Source organism: Meles meles, chromosome 19 (genome assembly GCF_922984935.1).
Source record: "Meles meles chromosome 19, mMelMel3.1 paternal haplotype, whole genome shotgun sequence".
In the NCBI taxonomy this organism is placed as follows: domain Eukaryota; kingdom Metazoa; phylum Chordata; class Mammalia; order Carnivora; family Mustelidae; genus Meles; species Meles meles.
The window spans coordinates 35174292-35199873 of NC_060084.1; the positions used below are offsets into that span (position 1 = coordinate 35174292).

General features: G+C 35.1%; 1 protein-coding gene across 3 annotated transcripts in view; it reads right to left on the reverse strand.

Moving 5' to 3' along the window:
* The window catches only part of PHKB (phosphorylase kinase regulatory subunit beta), a 249812-nt gene that overhangs the window by 163433 nt on the left and 60797 nt on the right, over positions 1-25582 (reverse strand). For all 3 annotated transcript variants that reach the window (XM_045988942.1, XM_045988940.1, XM_045988941.1), the window contains 2 exons: positions 20384-20491; positions 16618-16698 (listed from right to left, as the gene is read on the reverse strand). In XM_045988942.1, coding sequence (XP_045844898.1) covers positions 16618-16698; positions 20384-20491 — 189 coding nt within the window. The remainder of the gene's footprint in view (positions 1-16617; positions 16699-20383; positions 20492-25582) is intronic.

Consider the following 25582-nt stretch of genomic DNA (forward strand, 5'->3'; position numbering starts at 1 on the left):
ACATAAAGTATCACGTCGTCTATGAAGAGCAAGAGTTCAACTACTTTGCCAATTTGAATGCCTTTTATTTCTTTTTGTTGTCTGCTTGTTGAGGCTAGGACTTCTACTACTACATTGAACAACAGTGGTGAGACTGGGCATTCCTGTCCTATTCCTGACATTAAGGGAAAAGCTCTCGGTTTTTGCCCAGTGAGAATGATTATCTGCTGAGTGCTTTTCATAGATGGCTTTTATGAGATTGAGGTATGTTACCACTGACCCTCCACTATGAAGAGTTTTAATCAAGAAAGGATGCTGTATTTTCTCAAATGCTTTTTCTGCATCAATTGAGAGGATCATATGGTTCTTGTCTCCTCTTTTGTTGATGTGATCTATCATGCTGATTGATCTGCGAATGTTGAATCTCCCTTGCATGCCAGGAATAAATCCCACCTGGTCGTAGTGAATAATCCTTTTAATGTACTGTTGGATCCTATTAACTACTATCTTGGTGAGCATTTTGGCATCCATCCACGTTCACCAAGGATTTTGGTCTGCAATTCTCCTTTTTGTTAGGGGTCTTTGCCTGGTTTGGGGATTAGGGTAATGCTGGCCTCATAGAAAGAGTTTGTAAGTTTTCTTCCATTTCTATTTTTTGAAATGCCCTCAATAGAATAGGTATTATCTCTTTATATGTTTGGTAGAATTCCCCTGAGAAGCCACTGGGCCCTGGACTCTTGTTTTTGGGGAGGCTTTTGATAAATTTTCAATTTCCTTGCTGGTTATTGTTCTGTTTCAATTGTCTATTTTTTCCTGTTTCAGTCCTGATAGATTATAAGTTTCCAGGAATGCATCCATTTCTTCCAACTTAACTAGTTTGTTGGCATGTAACTGCTAATAATAAGCGCTAGTAACTGTCTCTGTTTTCTCGGTATTGGTCATGATTTCTCCCCTTTCGTTCCTGATTTTATTGATTTGGGTCCTTTCCCTTTTGTTTTGGATAAGTCTGGCCAGAGGTTTACGGACCTTATTAATTCTTTCAGAGAACTAGCTTCTAGTTTTGTTGATCTGTTCTATTGTTTTTCTGGTTTCTATTTCATTGATCTCTGTTCTAATCTTTAGTAGTTCTCTTCTCCTGCTTGGTTTAGGTTTTATTTGCTGCTCTTTCTACAGTCCCTTTAGGTCTAAGGTTAGAGTGTGCATTTGGGACTTTTCTACTTTTCTGAGAGAGCCTTGGATGGCTGTGTACCTCCCCCTTAGGTCTGCCTTTGTAGTATTCCATCGGTTTGGGACGGTTGTGTTGTCATTCTCATTAGTTTCCATGAACTGTTTAACTTCTTCTTTAACTTCCTGCTCGACCCATTCATTTTGTAGCAGGATGCTCTTTAACTTCCAAGTGTTTGAATTCCTTCCAAATTATTTCTTGTGATTGAGTTCTAGTTTCAAAGCATTTTGGTCTGAAAATATGCAGGGAATAATCTCAGTCTTTTGGTATCAGTTGAGACCTGACTTGTGACCAAAGCATGTGGTCTACTCTGGAGAATGTTCCATGTGCAGTTGAAAAGAATGAGTATTCTGTTGTTTCAGGATGGACTGTTCTGTATATATCTACAAAGTCCACCTAGTCCAATGTGTCATTCAGAGCTCTTGTTTCTTTGCTGATCTTTGGTTTAGACCATCTGGCCATTGCTGAGAGTGGAGTGTTGAGATCTCCTACTATTAATATAGTATTATCAATATGACTATTTGGGTGAATAGTTGGTTTATGTAGTTGGCTGCTCCCATGTTGGGGGCATAGATATTTACAACTGTTAGATTTTCTTGTTGGATAGGCCCTTTAAGTATGGTATAGTGTGTCTCTACATCTCCTACAACAGTCTTTGGTTTAAAATCTAATTTGTCTGATATGACAGTTGCACCCCAGCTTTCTTTTGATGTCCATTAGCATATAAATGGTTCTCCACCCACTCACTTTCAATCTGGAGGTGTCTTTAGTTTCAAAACGAGTCTCTTGTAGACAGCATGTGAGTGGGTTCTGTCTTTGTATCCAGTGTGCAACCCTGTGCTGTTTCATGGAAGCATTTAGGCCCTTCACATTGAGAACTATTGAACTAACTATTGAAAGAACTAACTATTCTAACTATACTAACTATTGAAAGGTATGAATTTAGTGCCATTGTATTGCCTGTAAAGTCCCTATTTCTACAGATCGTCTCTGTAGATTTCTGGTCTATAATACTCCTGGGGTCTTTCTTCTTTTATAGAATCCCCCTTAATATTTCTTCCATGGCTGGCTTGATGTTCACATATTCTTTCAGTTTCTGCCAGTCCTGGAAGCTCTTTGTGTTGCCATCTGTTCTGAATGACAGCCTTGCTGGATAAAGTATTCTTGGCTGCATTTTCTTCTCATTTAGCACCCTTAATATGTCTTGCCAGAACTTTCTGGCTTGCCAAGTTTCTTTGGATAAGGTCTGTTGTTTTTCTGATACTCCTACCTCCATATATAAGGAATCTCCTCTCCCTAGCTACTCTCAGGATAGTTTCTTCAGCTGTTTGATTTGCAAGCTTTACTATTACATGTCAGTGTATTGATCTATTTTTTACTGATTTTAGAAGGGGCCCTCTCTGCCTCTTGGACACAAATGCTTGTTTCCTTCCCCAGATTAGGGAAGTTCTCAGCTATGATTTGCTCAAATATACTCCCCAGACTTCTCTCTCCCCCGCCCCCTCAGGGATCCCAATAATCCTGACACTGAAATGTTTCAAGGCATCATTAATCTCTCTAAGCCTTTTCTCATGGGCTACTACCTCCCTATTTCTGTTTTCCTCAACTTCCTTCTTTTCCATCAGCTTGTCTTGTAGATCACTTATTCTCTTTTCTGCCTCATTTACCCTGGCTGTTAGAGTGGTCAGCTTAGACTGCATCTCATTCATAGCATTTTTAAGTTTTGCCTGATTAGATATTATTTAGATTTCACCTAATGCTTTTTTCAAGCCTAGCTATTGACTTTATGATTGCTATCTTGAAGCCTATTTCTGACATCTTTCTTATATCCATATCAGTTAGTTGGGGGACATGGTCTCTGATTCTTTTCTTTGTTGGGAGTTTCTCTTCCTAGTCATTCTGTTGAGGGATGGTTGAGTGAATGAATAGAGTCTAAATTATCAGCCACAACTCAAGCAAAAGTCACCCCCAAAAAATCTAAAGTGGTCAGAAGCTACTACAGATATACAAACAAAGCCAAGAGGATGCCAAACAACCTTAAAAAAATGGGGGGAGGGGAAATACTATAATCTCTCTGGGTGGACAAAGCAGGGTGATCTACTTTTTTTCTTCATCAGTATAGCTAAAAGATTTATTCTTTCTTTTCTATTTTTTTTTAAACACTGTTCCCGATTCAAAGGGACTCTGATTTCTCAACTTATGTTCTTACATTGCTTTTTAATTTCTTTTTTCCACATCTATATTTTATAGATTTATGCACATAGAGTGCATTTTTAAGTCTACTCAATTTTATCTTGAAAAAAATATATATATATGGCATCCATAAAGAAACACAAATTATTAACAGGAACCAAAATTAAAATTTGAGTTGAAAAGGACAAAAATGGAAAAAAAAAGACAAAAATAAGAGTAATGGTATTCAATAATTTTACTACAATCACTCCAAATTGTTCTGCGATTATGGAATAAAATTATAAACAAGTAACAGAAGGAAAAGGAAAATTGGTACGTTCACAAATATGTGAAAATCAAATATTACACTACTAAATAATCAATGAACCAAAGAAGAAATCACAAGGGAAATTAGAAAATACACAAAGATGAACGAATACAAACCAACAACATATCACAAATAATGAGATGCAGAAGAGCAGGCTGTAAAGGGAAATTTATACCTAAAAATGCCTATATTTGAAAAGCAGAACAATCTCAAATCAATAATCTAAACTTATAGAAGAATAAGACCAAGTGAGCCCATACAAAACCAACAGAAGTCAATAATTAAAACTAGAGGAGAAATAAAAAGGGAATAGAAAAACAGTAGAGAAAAATCAATGAAACTAAAAAATGATTCTTTGAAAATGCCAATAAACCCGATAATCTTTTAGCTACACTGAGGAAGAAAAAGGAGATAGGATTCAAAATACTAAAATAAAGAATGAAAGAAGGAATATACCAAAATCAACTAAAGAAAAAACAGAAAATCTGAACAGACATATAATAAGTATAGAGATTGAAATCATAATAAAAATAATCTTCCCATAAAGAAAAGCCCAGACTTATCTAGCTTCATGGTGAATTCTGCCAAATGTTTAAAGAAGAATTAATACCTACCTTTCATAAACTCTTCTAAAAAACAAAAGAGGAAATATTTCTTAACCTATTCTATGAGGCCATTCTTTTACTAATACCAAACCCAGACAGAGATGACACAAGAAAAGAGCAAATACAAAGCAAACCACCACCACCAACAAAGGACGCACCAATATTCATTAAGAGCATTAAGAGCTTCATTAAGAGCACCAATATTCATTAAGAGCATTAAGAGCTTCATTAAGAGCATGGATGTAAAAAATAATCAATAAAATACTATCAATAATCAATAATCAATAAAAATACTAGAAAATGGAATACAACAACATATAGAAAGGATTATACACCATGAACAAGTAGTTTTTAATCCCAATTTTTGGATTGAAATGAAGTAATCAATCCCCACAATATACCACATCAATAGAATAAAACACACCATATGATCATCTTGACAGATGCACAAATGGCATTCGAAAAAATCCAACACCTTTTCATGAAGCACCTAGGAAACTAGGAAGACAAAAATTCCTCAACCTGATAAAGGGGATCTATTAAAAAAAATCCACAGGTAATACCAGATGTAATGTTGAACAACTGAAAGGTTTCCCCATAAAATCAGAAATAAAACAAGGATGTATACTCTTGCCATTTATATTCAACATTGTATTTGAGGGTCTGGCCAGAGAAATTAGGTAAGTTAAAGACTAAAGAGACATTTGTACTGGAAATTAAGAAGTAAACAATCACTATTTGCAAATGACGTGGTATTCTATACAGAAAATCCTCAGGAATTCAATACATATTCCTTTCAAGCATACATGAAACATTTTCCAGACTACATCACATATTAAGTGACAAAACAGGCCTGAACAAATACAAAAAGACTGAAATCATAGCATCCACCTTTTCTGATCACAATGCTACTAAAAACCAACCACAAGAAAAAAATCTGGAAAGACCAAAATACATGGAGGTTAAGCAACACGCTTAACTAAAACACAAATGGGTCAGCCAGGAAATCAAAGAAGAAATTTAAAAATACATGGAAAAAAATGAAAATGAAAACATAACAGTCCAAAGTCTTTGGAATACAACAAAAGCAGTTCTAAGTGGGAAGTATATTGCAATACAGGTCTATCTCAAGGAGCAAGAAAAATCTTCAAAGAACCGAACCTTATACCTAAAGGAGACAGAAAAAGAACAAATGAAGCCTAGAGCCAGCAGAAGGAAAGAAATAATAAAGATTAGAGCAGAAATAAATGATATAGAAACTAAAAGAACAGATCAATGAAACAAGGAGCTGGTTCTTTGAAAAAATTAGTAATATGATAAAACTCTTAGAATTATAAAAACTATAAAACAAACACAAGCTCAGCAAGGTTGCAGGATAAAAGATTAATATAAAAAATCAACTGTTTCTATAAAGACTAGGAATAAACAGTATGAAAATGAAATTAAGAAATTCCATTTACAATAGCATACAAAATAAAATATTCAGGACAAAATTTTAAAAAGAATGAAAACCATATATTGAAAACTACAAAACCTCATTGGGAGAAATTAAGAAAGACTTATTAAACCTTAAGCACAAACAACAAGAGGAAAACTAGATAAATTGGACTTCATCAAAATTTTTAAAAACTTTATACTTCAAAGGACATTATAAAGAAAATAAAAAGATAGCCCACAAAATAGAAGAAATGTTTGTAAATTATATATCTGATAAGGATCTAGTATCCAGAATATATTTTTAAAATGCTTATAACTCAACAATTAAGCAACTCAATTAAAAATGGGTAAATGATACAAATATGAACATCAGTAGTAATAAAGGAAATGCTAATAAAAACCACAATGAGATATCACCTCACACCAGTCAGGATGGCTAAAATTAACAAGTCAGGAAATGACAGATGCTGGCGAGGATGCGGAGAAAGGGGAACCCTCCTCCACTGTTGGTGGGAATGAAAGCTGGTGCAACCACTCTGGAAAACAGCATGGAGTTTCCTCAAAATGTTGAAAATAGATCTACCCTATGACCCAGCAATTGCACTACTGGGTATTTATGCTAAAGATACAAACGTAGTGATCCAAAGGGGCACGTGCACCCGAATGTTTATAGCAGCAATGTCTACAATAGCCAAACTATGGAAGGAACCTAGATGTCCTTCAACAGATGAATGGATAAAGAAGAGGTGGTATATATACACAATGGAATACTATGCAGCCATCAAAAGAAATGAAATCTTGCCATTTGCGACGACGTGGATGGAACTAGAGCGTATCATGCTTAGTGAAATAAGTCAATCGGAGAAAGACAACTATCATATGATCTCCCTGATATGAGGACATGGAGAAGCAACATGGGGGGTTAGGGGGATAGGAGAAGAATAAATGAAACAAGATGGGATTGGGAGGGAGACAAACCATAAATGACTCTTAATCTCACAAAACAAACTGGGGGTTGCTGGGGGGAGGTGGGATTGGGAGAGGGGGAGGGGTCTATGGACATTGGGGAGGGGAGGCGAACCATAAGAGACTATGGACTCTGAAAAACAACCTGAGGGTTTTGAAGGGTCAGGGTTGGGAGGTTGGGGGAACAGGTGGTGGGCAATAGGGAGGGCATGTTTTGCATGGAGCACTGGGTGTTGTGCAAAAACAATGAATACTGTTATGCTGAAAAAAATAAATAAAATGGGAAAAAAAAAGAAACAAAGCAAAACAAAAAAAAAAACCACAATGAGATATCACTTCACACCCAATAGAGTGGCTATAATAAAAACAAATAAACAAAAAACAGGAAGAACAAACATGGACCCTATTACATTCCTGAAGGGAATGCAAAATGATGCAATCGCTATGGAAAGCAGTTTTGCAATTCCTCATAAAATTAAATATTAGGTTCACTTAAATAAGTCAATCAGAGAAAGACAACTATCATATGATCTCCCTGATATGAGGACATGGAGAAGCAACATGGGGGGTTAGGGGGTTAGGAGAAGAATAAATGAAACAAGATGGGATTGGGAGGGAGACAAACCATAAATGACTCTTAATCTCACAAAACAAACTGGGGGTTGCTGGGGGGAGGTGGGGTTGGGAGAGGGGGAGGGGGTTATAGCCATTGGGGAGGGTATGTGCTATCGTGAGTGCTGTGAAGTGTGTAAACCTGGCGATTCACAGACCTGTACCCCTGGGGATAAAAATACATTATATGTTTATAAAAAAAAAAAAAATGGAAGGGGAGGCTAACCATAAGAGACTATGGACTCTGAAAAACAACCTGGGGGTTTTGAAGGGTCAGGGGTGGAAGGTTGGGGGAACAGGTGGTGGGTAATAGGGAGGGCACGTTTTGCATGAAGCACTGGGTGTTGTGCAAAAACAATGAATACTGTTACGCTGAAAAAATAAAGACAGAAAGAAAGAAAAAAAAATAAAACATCATTATAAATATTAGGTTCACTTATATGATCTAGCAATTCTATTTTGGGGTATATACCTGAGAGTACACAAACACTGGCACATGAATATTCAGAGCAGCATTATTAGTAATAGTCAAAAAGTAGAAATCACCCAAATTTCTAGCAACAAATGAATGGATAAACAAAATGTGGAATATACAAACAATGCAACGTATTTAGTTATTAAAATGAACAAAGTACTGATACACACTATAACAAGGATATATCTTGAAAATATGCTAAATGAAAAAGCCATCCATACACAAAAATTTAGATGGTACGTGATTACCTTAATTTCAAATGTGCAAATGAACAAATTCATAGAGAGAAAAAGATCAGTGGTTGTCAGGGGGAAGGGGGAGAGAGAAATGGGGAATGACTGATAACCTGTCATTTTTTCTTTTAAGGATGATGATGATGTTCTAAAAGTGATAGTTTCACAACTCCATGAATAGTAAAACAAGAAATTGTTAAAACAAACAATTATGAGCCATAACAGACATGCAAGAAAAAAGACAAAATTACAAAACTGATATAAGAAAATAGATCATAATAACAAAACCACAGGTAATCCATAAAGTGCAGTTATCAAACATGGAAGTTAATACAACAATAATAATTAAGTTCAAAAGAGAAATTTTAAAAATGAGAATTCCAGGAGAAGATACCAGTCTAAAAAATTCAAATGCAAATTCTAGAATTGAAAAGTATGATACCTAAAATCAAAAATTCAATTAATAAGTTTTAATAACCAATTATCTATATTAGAACATACAACAATGAATGTAAAGATAAACCAGCAAAAGAAATTCCAAATCAAATAGAAATAGTAAAAAGCATAGAGAGGATAGAAAAAAAGAGATGAAAAGATATGGGAGAAGTTGTAACACCTATGTATTTGGTGCTTCAAAAAAGGAAAATAGAAAAAAGGAATGGAACACAAACAATATCTGAGTATAAACCAGCTGAAAATTTTCCAAATCTTATGAGAGACATTAAGTTCAGATGTGAAAACTTCTACAAGTACCAAGAAGGATTATTATAAATACAAAGAACAGCACAACTAGCACATCTTAGTAAAACTAATAAAAATGAAAGACAAGGAAAAACAGTTAAAAGTTGCCCAAGAAGAAAATGTTTTACTAAAAGCAACAATAGAATTGCAGTGGATTCACACAAAAAACAATGGAAGCCAGAAGATAATGTAATGACATATTTGAAGTATTCAAAGAAAATAATTCAACCTAAAGTACACTTTAAAAATTAAATAAGACATTTTTAGAAAAACAGTAAGTCAGGAAGAGCCAATAATCCCAAACAGAACAACCTAGGAAAGAAAGATGATCATAATAACGGTACATGCGAAGGTTATATGTATATGAATGGATACACAGTTCTATATTGTTGTACACAGCAATAGTATTAATGTTTTGTGCAGTTTAAAATACATGTAGATTTGGGGCACCTGGATGGCTCAGTCGGTTAAGTGTCTGACTTTTGATTTTGGCTCGGGTCATGATCTCAGGGTCATGAGATTGAGCCCTCCCTCAAGCTGTACGCTGGGTGTGGAGTCAACTTAAGATTCTCTCTCTCTCTCTCTCTCTCCCTCTCTCTCTCTCTCTTCCTCTCTCCCTCTGCCCCTCCCTGCCCACTCGCTCTCTCTTAAAAAAAACAATTCTTAAAAACTTACATAGAATTAAAATAAATGCCAACAATAGTACGTAAAGCTAAAATGTGCTAAGGGTTTTCAATGGTCTGAAAAATGGTCAAAATACAAATATTGAGTAGATCCTAATAAGTTGAGGATACTGATTTCTACAATTACCACTAAAAGAATAATAAAATAAAGCTTAATGAGCTTATGGATGGAGGGACGCTACTATAACAAATACTTAATGAATCCAAAATGATATAAGAAAGGAGAAAAAAATACAAAGAACCAATGAAACCAACAACAAATAGAAATATGAAAGACCGAAACCAAGATAAAAATTTACATTAAAGTGTAAATGAACTAAGTACTCCAGTTAAAAAGAAAAGGGTCAGGGGTGGGAGGTTGGGGCAACCTGAGGGTTTTGAAGGGTCAGGGTGGGAGGTTGGGGGAACAGGTGGTGGGTAATGGGGAGGGCACGTTTTGCATGGAGCACTGGGTGTTGTGCAAAAAGAATGAATACTGTTACGCTGAAAAAATAAATAAAATGGAAAAAAAAAAGAAAGAAATACTTGGGGTATAACAAAGTAAAAAAAAAGAAAAGAAAAGACTGCAGATTAGATTTTAAAAACAGCAGTAACTGTATGATACTAAGGATACACTATAGAAATAGTAACCAAAAGAAACTGCTCTAGTTAGAAAAAGGTGATTTTAAGAAAGAAATTTTATGAGTTGAAATGGGACATTGTCAACTCAACAAAAAGTATAACAACTTTCATGCTGAGTAAAATAAGTCAAATAGAGAGTCAATTATCATATGGTTTCACTTACTTGTGGAGCATAAGGAATAACATGGAAGACACTGTGAGATGGAGAAGTGAGTGGTGGGAAATCAGAGGGGGAGACAAACCATGAGAGGCTATAGACGCTGAGAAACAAACTGAGGGTTTTGAAGGCGGGGGGGAGGGAGATGGGTGAGCCTGGTGGTCAGTATTATGGAGGGCATATACTGCATGGAGCACTGAGTGTGGTGCATGAATAATGAATTCTGAAACACTGAAAAAAAGTAATTTAAATTAAATTTTTAAAAAAGAGGCTATGGGTGTGTGAGTGCAAGAGTATATTGGAACTCTTTGTACTTCTTTCTCCTTTTTGCTGTGAACCTAAAACTTCTCTAAAACACAGTTTATTAATTGGGGAAAAAAAGTATATTCATGTTCTCTGCTCTTTTTATTGTCTTCTTTAAATTCTTTTTTTTTTTTTAAAGATTTTATTTATTTATTTGACAGACAGAGATCACAAGTAGGCAGAGAAGCAGGTAGAAAGAGAGGAAGGGAAGCAGGCTCGCTGCTGAGCAGGGAGCCCGATGTGGGGCTCGATCCCAGGACTCTGGGATCAGGACCTGAGCCGAAAGCAGAGGCTTTAACCCACTGAGCCACCCAGGCGCCCCTTCTTTAAATTCTTTAAATGCAAACAATTTCATTTCTTCAAAAAAAAGTATAACAACTTTAAATCATATGCATGTCATTTTACATATATACTTATGTGTGTATACATACACACATACATAATCAGAAAGTTACAGAAATGGAGAAAAAATTCAATCATAGCTGGCTACTGAATGAACATAACAGACAGAAAACTGCACAACACATAAAAAATATGAATAGCCTGATTAACACAGTGTACTTAATTAGCATAAAGAACACTGAGCCCACTAGCATTTTTGTCGTATTTCTATGAAATACTAACTAATAATGACCATATGCTGGGTCATAGGCAAATCTCAACAAATTTTTAAGGATCAGAACTGTATAGAATATGTTCTCTGACCACTGAATATTTAAACTATAAGTCATATCAAAGATAGAAAATAGCCAAATATTTAGAAATTAAGAAATACATTTTTAGATAACTCACTGGTAAAAGAAAATATCATAATGGTGATTGGAAATATTTTTATTGAATGAAAATAAAATTTAGCATAAACTTTTAGAATGAAGCTAAGCAGGGAATATTTAAAGCCCTAAATATATACATAAGGCAGAAAAAAAGCAAAAAAATCAATAATATAATCTTCCATATAAAGAAAAACCCTGAAAAGGGATAAATTAAAAAGAAAGTAGAAGAAAGGAAATGGAGATATCAGTAGAAATGAATGAAACAAAAAACATAGTAGAGAAATTCAAAAAGGCAGAAAACAGGTTCTTTAAAAAGTCTAATAAAACTGAAAAACTTTAAGCAAGACCAAGCAGAAAAGAGAGATGTCACAAATTATCATATTGAGGAATTGAAAAATAGGACATCGTTACAGAACCAACAGCTGTTAAAATGATAAAAGGATTATTATGAAAAAGTATATGCCAATACATTTGAGGGTTTAGATTGAAAGAAAATTTTCTTGTAAAATACAATTCACTGCGGGTGCCTGGGTGGCTCAGTGGGTTAAGCCACTGCCTTCGGCTCAGGTCATGATCTCAGGGTCCTGGGATCGAGTCCCGTATCACGCTCTCTGCTCAGCAGGGAGCCTGCCTCTCTCCTCTCTGCCTGCCTCTCTGCCTACTTGTGATCTCTCCCTGTCAAATAAATAAATAAAATCTTTAAAAAAAAATACAATTCACTGCAACAAAGAAACCAAAGAGTACTTAATTATACTAGGATCTTTTTATTCCTTCAAACTGTCATATGGATTAAGAACTATGATTTAATATTTATGTTTTCTTAAAACATATGCTTAATAAAGGTCAAAGAAACAAAGTAAAAAAAGTTATACTTGATGATTTTAATAATGGGTTTTTTAATTTTTTAAAATGTAAATTCAATTAATTAACATACAGAATATTATTAGTTTGAGAGGTAGAGTTCAGTGATTCATCGGTTGCCTATAACACCCAGTGTTCATGACATCAGGTGCCCTCCTTAATGCCCATTGCCCTACTACCCTTCCCACATCCTCCTCTCCTCAAGTAATCCTCAGTTTGTTTCCCATGGTTAAAAGTCTTTTGGTTCATCTCCCTCTCTGATTATGTATTTTTTTACTTTTCTCTTCCTTCCTCTATGCTTCTTTGTGTTGTTTCTTAAATTCCACATATGAGTTAAATCATATAACTGTCATTCTCTGATTGATTTATGTGTAGTTAAGTAAACTGGCATCATTAAAATTTGGTTAACAACACCTATGAAGATCATAAGATGCCAAGACACCTCACAAAAAGAGTACCTAAGAAGAAATAAAAGAACCTGGAAAACGATGCGGCATTATAGAAAAGATGACATAGTTATATTTTCTCATTTGACATTCACAACTAAAGAATTCTGGAGTACTCACAAAGCTCTAACATTTCTCATACCTAAGGGGCTATCAGGCTCAATTTTCACATATAATTTTCCTATCTGGGTTAAAATAAACAAAAATGATAATATATACTCTGATTCATTAGGAACAATTATGCTTGTTCATTTGTCTAATACAAAGAGCTCTAAATATTCTAACATCTAAAATAGTTTTTATCATTCATATGTAAGCTATAAATTCCTGTAATTAAGATGAATAATACATGATGAAATATTCTTTTGTAGATAGGCATGATGAAGGAATAATTTATTAAGCCACAGTTGTGGTTTACTGTGCCTGAACTGTTAATGCAAACAGTATTTTTTGCCTAAACACATGTTCTGCTGAACACCTGCTTTCCTGAGAGTTAGAAATTTAGTAACTGCTAGAAAGAGGGTGTATACGTGACCAGACCCCAATAAACACCCTGGGCATTAACTCCCTAATGAACATGCATGGTAGAGACAACGTTTCACACATGTCACAACTGAATGCTGGAGGAATTAAGCATGTTCTGTATGACTACATCAGGAAAGGACTACTGGCAATTTGTACCTGGTTTATATACATAGCTATAAACTTGTATCAAAATACATAACTTTAATATACATTATGCGTTTCTTTCCAGATGAAGAAGAGAAAGCAAGTAAGAGTGCCAGAAAGAACTGTGGAAGTATGCCTCTTCCACAGTTTTCATTTTTAATAAAAATCCAATATTCCAAATATGCACAGCAATACTTCCATAGACACCAATTGAGACTAGGTAACCACAGAACATGACTTATATGTGGGCAATGAAAGACATTAGAAAATGAGCATCCCCTACTGTTCCTGCCTTCAGCAAATATGTTCCCCGGCAAGGCTCATAAGCTCAAACAGTGGCACTCAATATTTTCACAGCATGTTAGAAGGGGTACCCTTAAGCCTTCTCCCCTTTAAGCCTTTGTGTGTACAAAGTTTATAAAAACAAGAGAATCAGTAAAGATATGATGATAGGCTGTTAAGGAAAATGATTTATTAAAAAATAAACCAAAATGTGGACAATATAATATGTATATTACATATATGCATGTCATGTGTGCATGAGCTCTGTATTCTTCAATCCTAAAAAGATAAGGATTTGGGCAAGTTAAAAATTTGACAGTAAAGAAAGAAATGAGTGGCATTCCCACTTCCTTCCCAGGTCCTTGGGTTGCCCTGAGATGTTACATGGTTGGGAATAACGAAAAGAGACAAGAGGACTATGCACTTGCCAGTTAGGGTGTAAGGCATGATTTGAAAAAACAAAATGGTCCCAAGTCATACCATCTTTCAAAGGATTCATTTCTCTGAAATACCTTGATAAAAGGAATTTCATTCCCTGAAAGATTCTATGCAGGCCCAATTACTGCTTCTCCATATAATTCTTGATATAGTATATTAAAAATTCAAAGAAAAAGATGGTGAGCCCCAAGAACATATTCTATTATTCTAGGATTTTAAGTGTACAAGTTAAGGGTCTATTAAAATTAGCTACATAGGGGCGCCTGGGTGGCTCAGTGGGTTAAGCTGCTGCCTTTGGCTCAGGTCATGATATCAGGGTCCTGGGATCGAGTCCCGCATCGGGCTCTCTGCTCAGTAGGGAGCCTGCTTCCCTCTCTCTCTCTCTGCCTGCCTCTCTATCTACTTGTGATCTCTCTCTGTCAAATAAATAAATAAAATCTTTAAAAAAAAATTAGCTACATAAAAATTTTATATCTTCCAAATAAAAAATGTTAAGGGTAAGAAAAAAAATCAACAAGAAAAAAAAAATAGAAAATACAGCTTTTAAGAAGAAGATATCAAACTTTCTTAAATATATTCAAATCATACACAGAAAGAATAGAAAGGTTAAAGCAGTATCACATTTTTGAAAACTGTCAGTTGACATCTGAAGCTTTAAAATGGACCGTGGTATGGGGTGCCTGGGTGGCTCAGTCAGTTAAGCATCTGTCTTCAGCTCAGGTCATGATCTCAGGGTCCTTGGATTGAGCCTCACACTGGGCTCCCTGTTCAGTGGGGAGTCTGTTTCTCCCTCTCCCTCTGCCTCTCTGTGCAGACTGTACTCATTCTCTCAAACAAATAAATAAAAATCTTTAAAAAATAAAACAAATAATAAAATGAACTAAGGTAGATATCAAGAAAGCAAGAAACAAAATGTTAAAAATTAAAAATGAAAATAAAATACCAAACAAAACAATGCTACCACTAACCAAGGCAATTTCACCACTGCCATCAGTAACATTAATGGGAAATTACTTGCAATTGTCAATGTTAGCTGTTGCTTAATATAATGGTTATCAAACGATGTTGTGCTGGATACTTCTCCCAGTGCTTTGGCGTTTCTAAGAGAAGCTAAATGGGCTGGTTCTGGGAGCTTCCCTTTCCTTAGTCAGAGTTAAGTTCTTCCATTTGTTTTGTGTTTTAGGATGCTGCTTAAATTGGTCTGAAATAGGAGTCTTCCATACCTCTCTTACCCAAAATCTTTGAATACCACTATTTCACAATATTATAAAAAAAGAGGTATTTGGATGAAATAAAAACATGTAATTCTTTGATGAATCAAACAAAGGAAACCATAAGTGGGTATTCTTTACTGTTTATCTGTACATCTAAATAGACTTTACATGGGTGCCTGAGTGGCTCAGTTGGTTAAGCATCTGCCTTCCGCTCAGGTCATGATCTGAGGGTCCTGGCATTAAGCCCCACATTGGACTCCCTGTTCAGCAGGGAGTCTGCTTCTCCCTCTCCCTCTGCTCTTCCCCCTGCTTGTACTCTCTCTAATAAATAAAATCTTAAAATAAATGAATAGACTTTACTTACTATCAAAAAAGCACAACCAGAAGGATGTCAAAGACTATAAACTACTAAAGGACAGGACTACATTTATCAATATCACAGCACCCTTATTGCAGTCCAATGATGATTTGCGTGTTAATTACATGATACATTTGTTCTCCCTACATGGATCACATGAAAGAAATAATAACAAGCATATATAGCCTACCTACTCTTTGATGGCTTCTCATTGTATGTAACATTTCAATAATAGTAACTTTTTGCTCTCACTGTGGCATATTTGGAAACGTGTCAGCATCTGTGTATGTTCAAGCATTAGTGCTAAGAAAGGAATGCTTCTGATTTGGGGGATATAAATTCTTTTCAAATTTCCTAATAACATTGTATTTATGTTTTAAAAACATCAAGAACCTTACTGTGGTTTCATATAATAAAAATATATGAGGTCCTTATAATAAAAATACCATGATAAAAGTATCTTTTTACTTTTAAAATGGGTTACAAAAAGCAACGATATGCAAAAACAACATAATAACGCTAAGAAAATCTGCAAATGCTATTTCACTTTGTTACTAAAATTTTCTGAAAGTTTTAAGTTTTTACTGCATTCATATCACCTGAAGCAGAGATTTCACAGGTGTAAAGTTTTACAACTGGTCATATATTTCATTCATTTTTAAAGTGCTTTGCTTTTTAATATAAAGACTCTTTTTTTTTTTAAAGATTTTATTTATTTATTTGAGGGAGAGAGAGATCACAAGTCAGCAGAGAGGCAGGCAGAGAGAGAGAGAGGGAAGCAGGCTCCCACTCAGCAGAGAGCCCAACGGGGCTCAATCCCAAAACCCTGGGATCACGACCTGAGCCGAAGGCAGAGGCTTTAGCCCACTGAGCCACCCAGGTGCCCCTAATATAAAGATTCTTGATCCAACATCCAAAATCCAGTATCTGATTATATGAATAAGCCATTTTCATAAAACGAAAACTAAGTTTTAAAAAGTAAAAGAAAAAATATTTTCAGAGATGAAATTTAGTACTAGAAAATTTGGGCAATTCATACCTCATCAGTGTTATAGATAATCTGGAGTCCTGAAGAAATCATTTCCACAAGGTAAAGGAGATAGAGTGACACCGTATTTATCTGAAAACAAACAACATTAACAGGTTAAAGGAAAAAACAAAAAGACCATGTTATGAAATTATATGTAAGAGCTAAAATTACAAGTCATTTTCCCTAATAGCGGCAAATAAAAAATATTGCCTTTCCTATTGTGAAATAAAGGAGCTGACTATTTAGCTCATCATAAAATTCCAGCTTTGAATATAAAACTCTAAAATCCTCAAATTTACTGTGGTGGCTAATACCTGATTAGAAAAATGGCTGTTAATAGAACTGTTTCTGTAACATTTGTTTTCTAAGATTTATTTTCAAATTCTGGGTCTAAAGTAGTCTACTTTGAAGTAGTTTTGCCTCACAGGCAGCTAAGTAATGTCAATTCATTTCAAATGTATGTAAATGAAAAAGTTATTTGGCAAGTAAGACATTAGGACTTTGCCAGTACACCATAAACAATAGGCAGTGCATCCAGAAAACAGTATTATTCTCAGAGAATGCAGAATTTATGTAAGCAACTGCAGGGACATATTAATTTTAATCAATGACATAGCATATAAAATACATTTAAGAACAAATGAGTTTTATAAGCAAATGAGTCATTTTTCCTTTTAGTTCATCTATTAAAGATAGACATTATCTATTATATGATATAAATGAAAAAAATGAAGACAATAATGTCTACTTTAACAAAAAAGATTCTCACAGAAGACTGAATGGGATGCCAAGTAAATAAGTAGTGAAAGATAAATACTGTAACACAGACAAAACTTGAATATGCTAAATGAAAAAAGACAGTCACAAAAGATCATATATTGTATGATTTTGTGTCTATGAAATTTACAGAATAGGAATACTCATAAAGATAGGAAGTAGACTGGTGATCGCCTAGGGCAGGAGGCTTTCGAGGAGATGGGGAGTGATAGCTAATGAGCCCAGATTTCTTTATGGGGTAATGAAAATGTTCTGAAATTAACTGTGATAGTGGTTGCACAACTCTCCAACTATAATAAAAACCACTGAATTGTATACTTTAAATAGGTGAATTGTAAATTTTGTGAATTGTATCTCAATAAAGTTGCTATATAATAAATAAATACACAGGAAGCAGTAAAAAATTTTTTCATTTACCTAGGAAAATGATAACTTGAGCTGATAACTTGAGCTAAAATCAATGTAGAAAGCACAATGTAATTTTATCCTGGTATGATTTTAACCCAGAAGATCATTACTCTTTAATAGCCTTGGTGGCTCATGTCTTCCCTGACTCTCTTCCGATCGTTACTAAGTAACTGACAGAAACTGGGGACAGAAAATTATTTGTGTCTGAGAGGCCCTGGACACAGCGGCCCTGTGCTACCAGGTGTGTTGGGTATTTTGCGTAATCATCTTTGCCTTAGACATCTTTGCCACAAGTACGTAACCACAAGTATTTTCAGTGGGTACATTTCTTCCACATCAACAATTGGCCATAAGGCAATTTTGCTATAAAAGAAAAAAAACAAAAACAAAAACAAAAACCTGGTAGACAGTCTGATTTGACAGTTTGGTTTCATTTCTCCACTTCTCCCACTTTTATATTATATAAATCTTGTATTTTTATAAGTATCTTTTTGTAATTCATACTTCCAATATTAAATCTTAGTCCTCATAATGGTCTATACAATGATACAGATGTTTGAAACCACATTTACCACAGAACTATGGAGTGTCTATGAACAGAGATGTGACAATATGCCAAGAACAAACAAACAACAGTGTAGACGGCATCCACAAGGCAGTGCAAAGCTCAGTTACAAATATGCATCCTAGTATTTGGAAAGTAATACCCCTCTTAATGAAGGAAGAAATTTTGGTGAAAAAAGGAAAAGCATAATGCAAATGAGGAGACAAAACAACAAGCAAGAAAGAAAAATGTATTACTCTGAACCAAAGACTTTGCAAACAAATGCTTAGGTAAAATCCAAAAAATAAAATCAGTTATTTGCACAATATTGTCATGAATTTAAACACATTTTAAATATATTTAGTGTTCTGTGTTTCAAAATAAAGTCTTTAATTTTGTCATTCATTTTTCTTGCTATATAGTATCCCTTTTAATGTCCTTTTATTTTTTGTGATTTTATATTTCAAAGTAAAATTGCCTTACAGCCAATTAGTTATGCAGTGAAAATGCATGCAGTGAAAATTCTTACAGCAAAAATGTATACTACAAAACTACCTAACACCACCACCAGGGCCTGGCAGTGCTGATGCCTCTCTCGGGAAGCAGAGCTGTCTTGGACGCCTCCTGACTTTTCAGCAAAGTCCAGGGGGTGTCAGGGTGCTGTCAAGGTCCAAGTGAGCCAGACCCAAAGATATAAATTGTGATTTTAGGTTTTTTTAGACTGACATACTTTTTTTTTTAGACTGACATACTACTTTTGAGTGACCCTTCTCAGAACATGGTAGAGAAGAGCTTCAAACCACTGCCAGGCTCACCCAAATACTTTCTTACAGCATTGACACTGGCCTGTCAGAAATGATTTCAAAGAAATGTCATTGCTATGGTTGGGCATTTATAGCTACACCTCCAAAAGCTCTCTGCTTTGACTTGCAGGATGCTTCTATGAGAAAGTACAGTAAGTGGCAAATGGTACAGAAACAGCCAAATAACAGGTTGACCAGCATTTATTTAAAAATCTACTATGAGGCAGCCACTAAGCTTAAGTTCTAGGAAACAAAAATAAATGAGCCACTATCTTCTGAAAACCCTATTTCAGACAGTAAACATATTTGTCAAAGCAAAAGATACATAAAACCTAATTATGTCACAATTATAAGGAGAAGGTTGAGCAACTACATATTCATATAATACTAATTCTCCAAGGAACTGGTTACAAATAAGTGTAAGAGTTTCTGCTGCATAGAAATGGGGACACTGTACTTTCTATGACTGGAGGAGTCATACTAAAGTAAGACATTTCAGATCTCTAGAGAGAAAGGGACTATAAAAAGGACATACTCTTATTTTAGTAAAGAATATATGAATAATAAGTATTCTGTCCTAAAGACAGCAGAATCAAATGATGAGCAGGAAAAAAACCTCTTTAAATAGCATATATAATATTTATATTCTAAAACCAAGGCAATAGGATGTACAGCTAAAAGTAATACACAGATATAAGAGAAAAAGAAGTGAAAACAAAACATAAAATCCTACAATGCATTCTTAGCCTAGGTATAAAATTTAATATAATATGTGAGACAAAAATTTATAGACTCCAGAAATGCCTCTTGGAATACATTTTAATGGTAGGCTGATAGCTTTGTTGAAGGTTCATATACCAAAACTGAACTGTCACATAACAAAAATTTCTGACTTGCTGCTATACCACTGCCAACTGTCTTTTATTCCGTAGTTCCTAAATGGTGAAATTCTTCTAAATTTGAGAGTAAGTACAAGCTTCATTGAGATAGGAATAATATTATAAGCTATCCAGTTGCTCTTTACTCCTTGCAGACCAAGACCTTAGTCTGAGTTGATGCTCAATCACAATTACTAACTCAGCCCTGGTATCTACCATTTCACTTCCTCATTTTAGGGTTGGTTTTCTACTTTTGTTTTGAATAATTTATGAAATCTGCTTTCAAAACTTGCAAATACCCCCAAACCTTCTATGATACAGAGTATGCACAGAGAAGAAGAAAACTTATAGACTTCTCCTTTTACCTGAAGATGACCATATTCCTCATAGGAGAGGACCTCATCTCCTGTGTGCACATTGAAAACAGAGTGAAGACAGGTTGCTGGGCGTGGGTCCTGCTTAAACTGCTGGACCTAGAATCAAACACAAAATTCAAATAGTGCTACTAATTCACATTATCATCCAACTTTAGAGATTATAAATTATTTTCCAGGAAACCTTTTTTTTTTTTTTTTAAAAGATTTTATTTATTTATTTGACAGAGAGAAATCACAAGAGAGGCAGGCAGAGAGAGAGGAAGGGAAGCAGGCTCACTGCTGAGCAGGGAGCCCGATGTGGGACTCGATCCCAGGACCCTGAGATCATGACCTGAGCTGAAGGCAGCGGCTTAATCCACTGAGCCACCCAGGCGCCCCCAGGAAACCTTTTAAAAAAGAAAACTATAGCCTAAAGGCAGAAATACAGAGCAAAGCAGCTGTATTACTTTTTCTAAAGAAACAACACACCAACAAAACTCATATAACTACTAACTTAATAGTTAACATGATTACTGAATGCTGATATTTCAAAAACAGCAAATCACGTGTAATAGGGAACTTGTGAATATGGTAGCAACAGCTTTTACAGTTGTTTTATATTCATTTTATTTTAGGGTCAAATAATAGTTTACTTTGTGGGACAGGATTTCAGGGATTACACCCCACTGTACTGCCATTTGGGAATGCTTCCATGAATTTAGACCTCATTCTAATTCTAATTCTAAGTAAGTGTTCAAAACTTCAAATGCTGTTTCTTTCTCTAAAGATCACAAATTTTAACCTACGTTCCTATCAACAGGTTTTCATTTCCTTTGCCACATATACGCTCCTTACTAAGTCATCAATTCCAAGAGAACATAACACACTTGTACTTATTAACTAACCATTTTAGAATACTAAGTAAATACTAAGTGATCTAACAAACTCCAAGGACAAAAAAAGAAATCCATCTACTTTTTAAGGGCCTGTTCAATTCAGTTTGGTGACTATTTAATGATACCAATCATATGTCAAGTACTATGCTAGCCCCTAGAAGTATAAGATGAATAAAAACACACAATGAATAGAATAACACCTAGCTATATATAAATGAAACAGTTTTTTTCTTCCTTTTAAAATATATAGGTGATGATAATATCTACAATGTTATGACTTTGCATTGTTTCACTTGGCTAATGAAGTACATAGAATCAAGTTCTTTTCTTCACCTTCAAATTTTCTCTCATACTTAAAATTCTACCTCCAAAAAAAACCTTCTTTTATAAAGTCCCTTCTGAAATGTTCCTTAAATTCCTTCCTCTGGACTCCACACAGGGTACTTATCCTTCAATAACTTCTTCTCTCTTCTTTTTATTAGTTGTCTGTGTCTCTATCTTACAGGCCTCTAGAAGTTACACTATCCAATATGGCAGCCACTAGCAATAAACAACTAACTAAATTACAACTAAACAAAGTTCAGAAATTCAGTACCTCAGTCACATTGACTGTATAAAACACTCAGTAGCCATATGTGACTAATAGCTTCTGCATTGTTCAGCACATTCATCACAGAAAGTTTACTGGACAGTGCCATGCTAGAGGGCTAATACACCTTTGCATCCCCTCCCCACTCCCAAGAGCCTGCAAATACCCCACAGACAAATACACAGCCCTCAACAAAATGAAAGCTAGGCAATACCAGTAGGTACTCAGGAATGAAAGGGTAAGGACAAAGGTAGAGATGTGTATCTTCTATGTGTACTACGTACAGTAGCCAAGCCATTGAGTATTAACTCAGAGAAGGTGAGAAGGCTGTGCCTTCTCAGTATCTGAAACTGCAGCCACAGTATTAGACTACACAAATAGAAATCAAATGTGGTCGTTTCACACTAGTATCTCAAGATATTGAACAATATTAGTCTGGGCTCTTAGACAAAAATATGGTTAAGTTAAAATACATTCTGCCTACTTGATAGAGATCCAAAAGGATAAGGTCTTATCTGTTTAATAAAGTTATTGCTACAGTTGACAATGCAGTATTTGTCATTTGTCTTCAAGACACACAAGTACCCAGCATGAGAATTTATATTCAATCACTGTGTCAGGGGAAAAGCAACTATTAAATGATTAAAGATACTCAAACGGAAAATTATGTAACCATGCTTTGAGTCTTGCAGCTGTTATAAGACAAACAACTTAAAATTTCAGAAAAAAATAAGACCCAAACTATACAAGCTTTGAAAATTAATGGGACATAATGTATGTGAATTATAGACAACAATTATCCTTGAAATCAGTCAAAAATAAGGTGACATTAATCATTATTTTATATGTCTGGCATTTGGCAAATAAAAATAAAGAATGATTAAAGCAAAGTTTTCTAGGCCAAAAAAAAACCCTAATGTTTTTAATCATGTTTTCGCTATTTGTATTTTACTTTGATTTTTCCTGAAAACTTAAATCATTGTGACTAAACAGTTTATCATTCAGGAAAAGGTGAGTATTTTGTCATCCATCCTTAATTTATAAAATAACATAACATTTAAGTGAGAAAAATCATCTCATAAGGGAATGCTGGAATGATAAATTTTATAAAATTTTAATGATTTTTCATTAAAAATCATTAAATCTGAACTAGAAACTACTCAACATTTTAGACAAATTTTTTTTAATTTATTTATTTTTTCAGCGTAACAGTAGTCATTGTTTTTGCACAACACCCAGTGCTCCATGCAAAATGTGCCCTCCCTATTACCCACCACCTGTTCCCCCAACCTCCCACCCCTGACCCTTCAAAACCCTCAGGTTGTTTTTCAGAGTCCATAGTCTCTTATGGTTCACCTCCCCTTCCAATTTTTTTTTATAAACATATAATGTATTTTTATCCCCAGGGGTACAGGTCTGTGAATCGCCAGGTTTTTTACGTAGACAGCTAGGGACAGCAACATTCAGAGTCCATTATAAAGGAAATCTCTGCCATCCAAAATACTAAATGCAAATTGAATTTATTTTAAAAATTTTTGAATGCTTCTCCTTAGGGAGTATTAGAAAATAGAGTAAATGAGAGAACAGGTTATGAACATTAAAAAAGAAAAACACCTAATATGAATAAGTAAGCATTTTAAGACAAGTGGCACAATAGTAATAGAAATCAGATTGCTCTACACTCTGCAAAACAAGGACAACTCTATTCACTCAAATGCATAATGAAATAAAATATCTCTTTTATACAGTATTTTTTAGAAAATATATCAAGTGTATCATGATTTTACTTCAGAAGACAAAGAAGATGAATCTTAGTGTCAAATAGCAAATGATTAATATAAATATGCTTCATTTTAGTTTTAAGAAAAAGGCAAAAGATATATATTTCATACTTTAAAATATGGTAACCTTCCCTACTACTACATAATCATGAAAGAAACTGTAAACATCAACAAGGTGAAGGTTTGGTAGGAAGCAGTGAACTGGCTGTGTGTGATTAAATCTAATCTCAGAGTCACTCCCTCACAGTCATATGTGAATCATGATAATATCCTCCATTCTAACTCTAAAAAGTTATAGGATCATGAAAGATTAGTGGGGTGCCTGGGTGGTTAAGTGTCCAATCTTGACTTCAGCTCACATCATGATCTCAGGCTTGTGAGGTCAAGCTCTATGTCAGGCTCCAAGCTAGGCAGCCTGCTTAAGATTCTCTCTCCCGGGGCGCCTGGGTGGCTCAGCGGGTTAAAGCCTCTGCCTTCGGCTTGGGTCATGATCCCAGGGTCCTGGGATCGAGCCCCGCATCGGGCTCTCTGCTTGGCTGGGAGCCTGCTCTCTCTCTCTGCCTGCCTCTCTGCCTACTTGTAATCTCTATCTGTCAAAAAAATAAATCTTAAAAAAAAAAAAAAAAGATTCTCTCTCCCTCTCCTTCCCTCTACACCATTCCCCACTCACACACATGTGCATGAGCTCTCTCTTAAAAAAAAAAAAAAAATTACAACTATAAAAACTGCTTTAAAATCTGAAAAACCTTATATTTGGTGGTAAGTATAAATACCTAATCCTAATGCGCCCCATATCTTCTTTTAAAACTCACACTCACTTTTTAAGATTTTATTTATTTGTCAGAGAGAAAGAGAGCACAAACAGGGAGAGCGGCAAAGGCAGAAGGAGAAGCAGGCTTCCTGCTAAGCAGGGAGCCTGATGTAGGGCTCAATCCCAGGACCCTCAGATCATGACCTGAGCTGAAGGCAGACACTTAATGGACTGCACCACCCAGGCTCCCCCATATTTATTTTAATTGTCTAGCATCACAACTAAATAAAGGAAAGAAACACTAATTCTTTATAATTTAAGAAATTCAAGACATCTTAAGTCCCATTTAAGCTGTATTCAAAAGAAAACATAATTGTGAAGATTGCTCAGAGAAAGACAAATTCGATCTCATTCATGCGTGGAATTGAAGAAAAAAACAGATGAGCGTATAGGAAGGGGCAAAAGAAAAAAAGGAGAGAGGGAAACAAGCTACAAGTGACTCTTCATGACAAAGAATAAACTGACGACTGATGGGGGAGGTGGGTGGGGGATGGGCTAGATGGGTGACAGGTATTAAGGATGGTATGTGTTGCGATGAGCACTGCATATTACATGTAAGTGATGAATCACTCCAGAAACCAATACTGCACTATATGTTAACTAACAAAATTTAAATTAAAAAAAAAAAAATTGTGGGGCATCTGGGTGGATCAGTGGGTTGGGGCCTCTGCCTTTGGGTCAGGTCATGATCCTGGCGTCCTGGGATCGAGCCTCGAGCCTCGCATGGGCTCTCTGCTCTGCAGGGAGCCTGCTTCCCTTCTTCTCTCTCTGCCTGCCTTTCTGCCTACTTGTGATCTCTGTCTGTCAAATAAATAAAATAAAAACCTTAAAAAAAATTTGTGAAGACTGGTTAGTAAGGTTGAGTGATATTTAGAAAGAGATATTAACAACTGGTTAAATAAGCCACAAGGAACTCTTTATTTCCTCCCTTTTGATTAACAATACTAATTTTAAGTCTGTCAGTTTGTTTAGTAAATATGAAATTCATGGCTCTCACAATGTTTCTTTAAGAGAAAGGTTAATTCATAGACATTAGGCATTCATGAAATAATAAATGTGAAATAAACAGTAAACTTCTCACATAAATTTCCCAGGAGAAAAAAAAAAAACTTTAATCACAATTACTTCAAA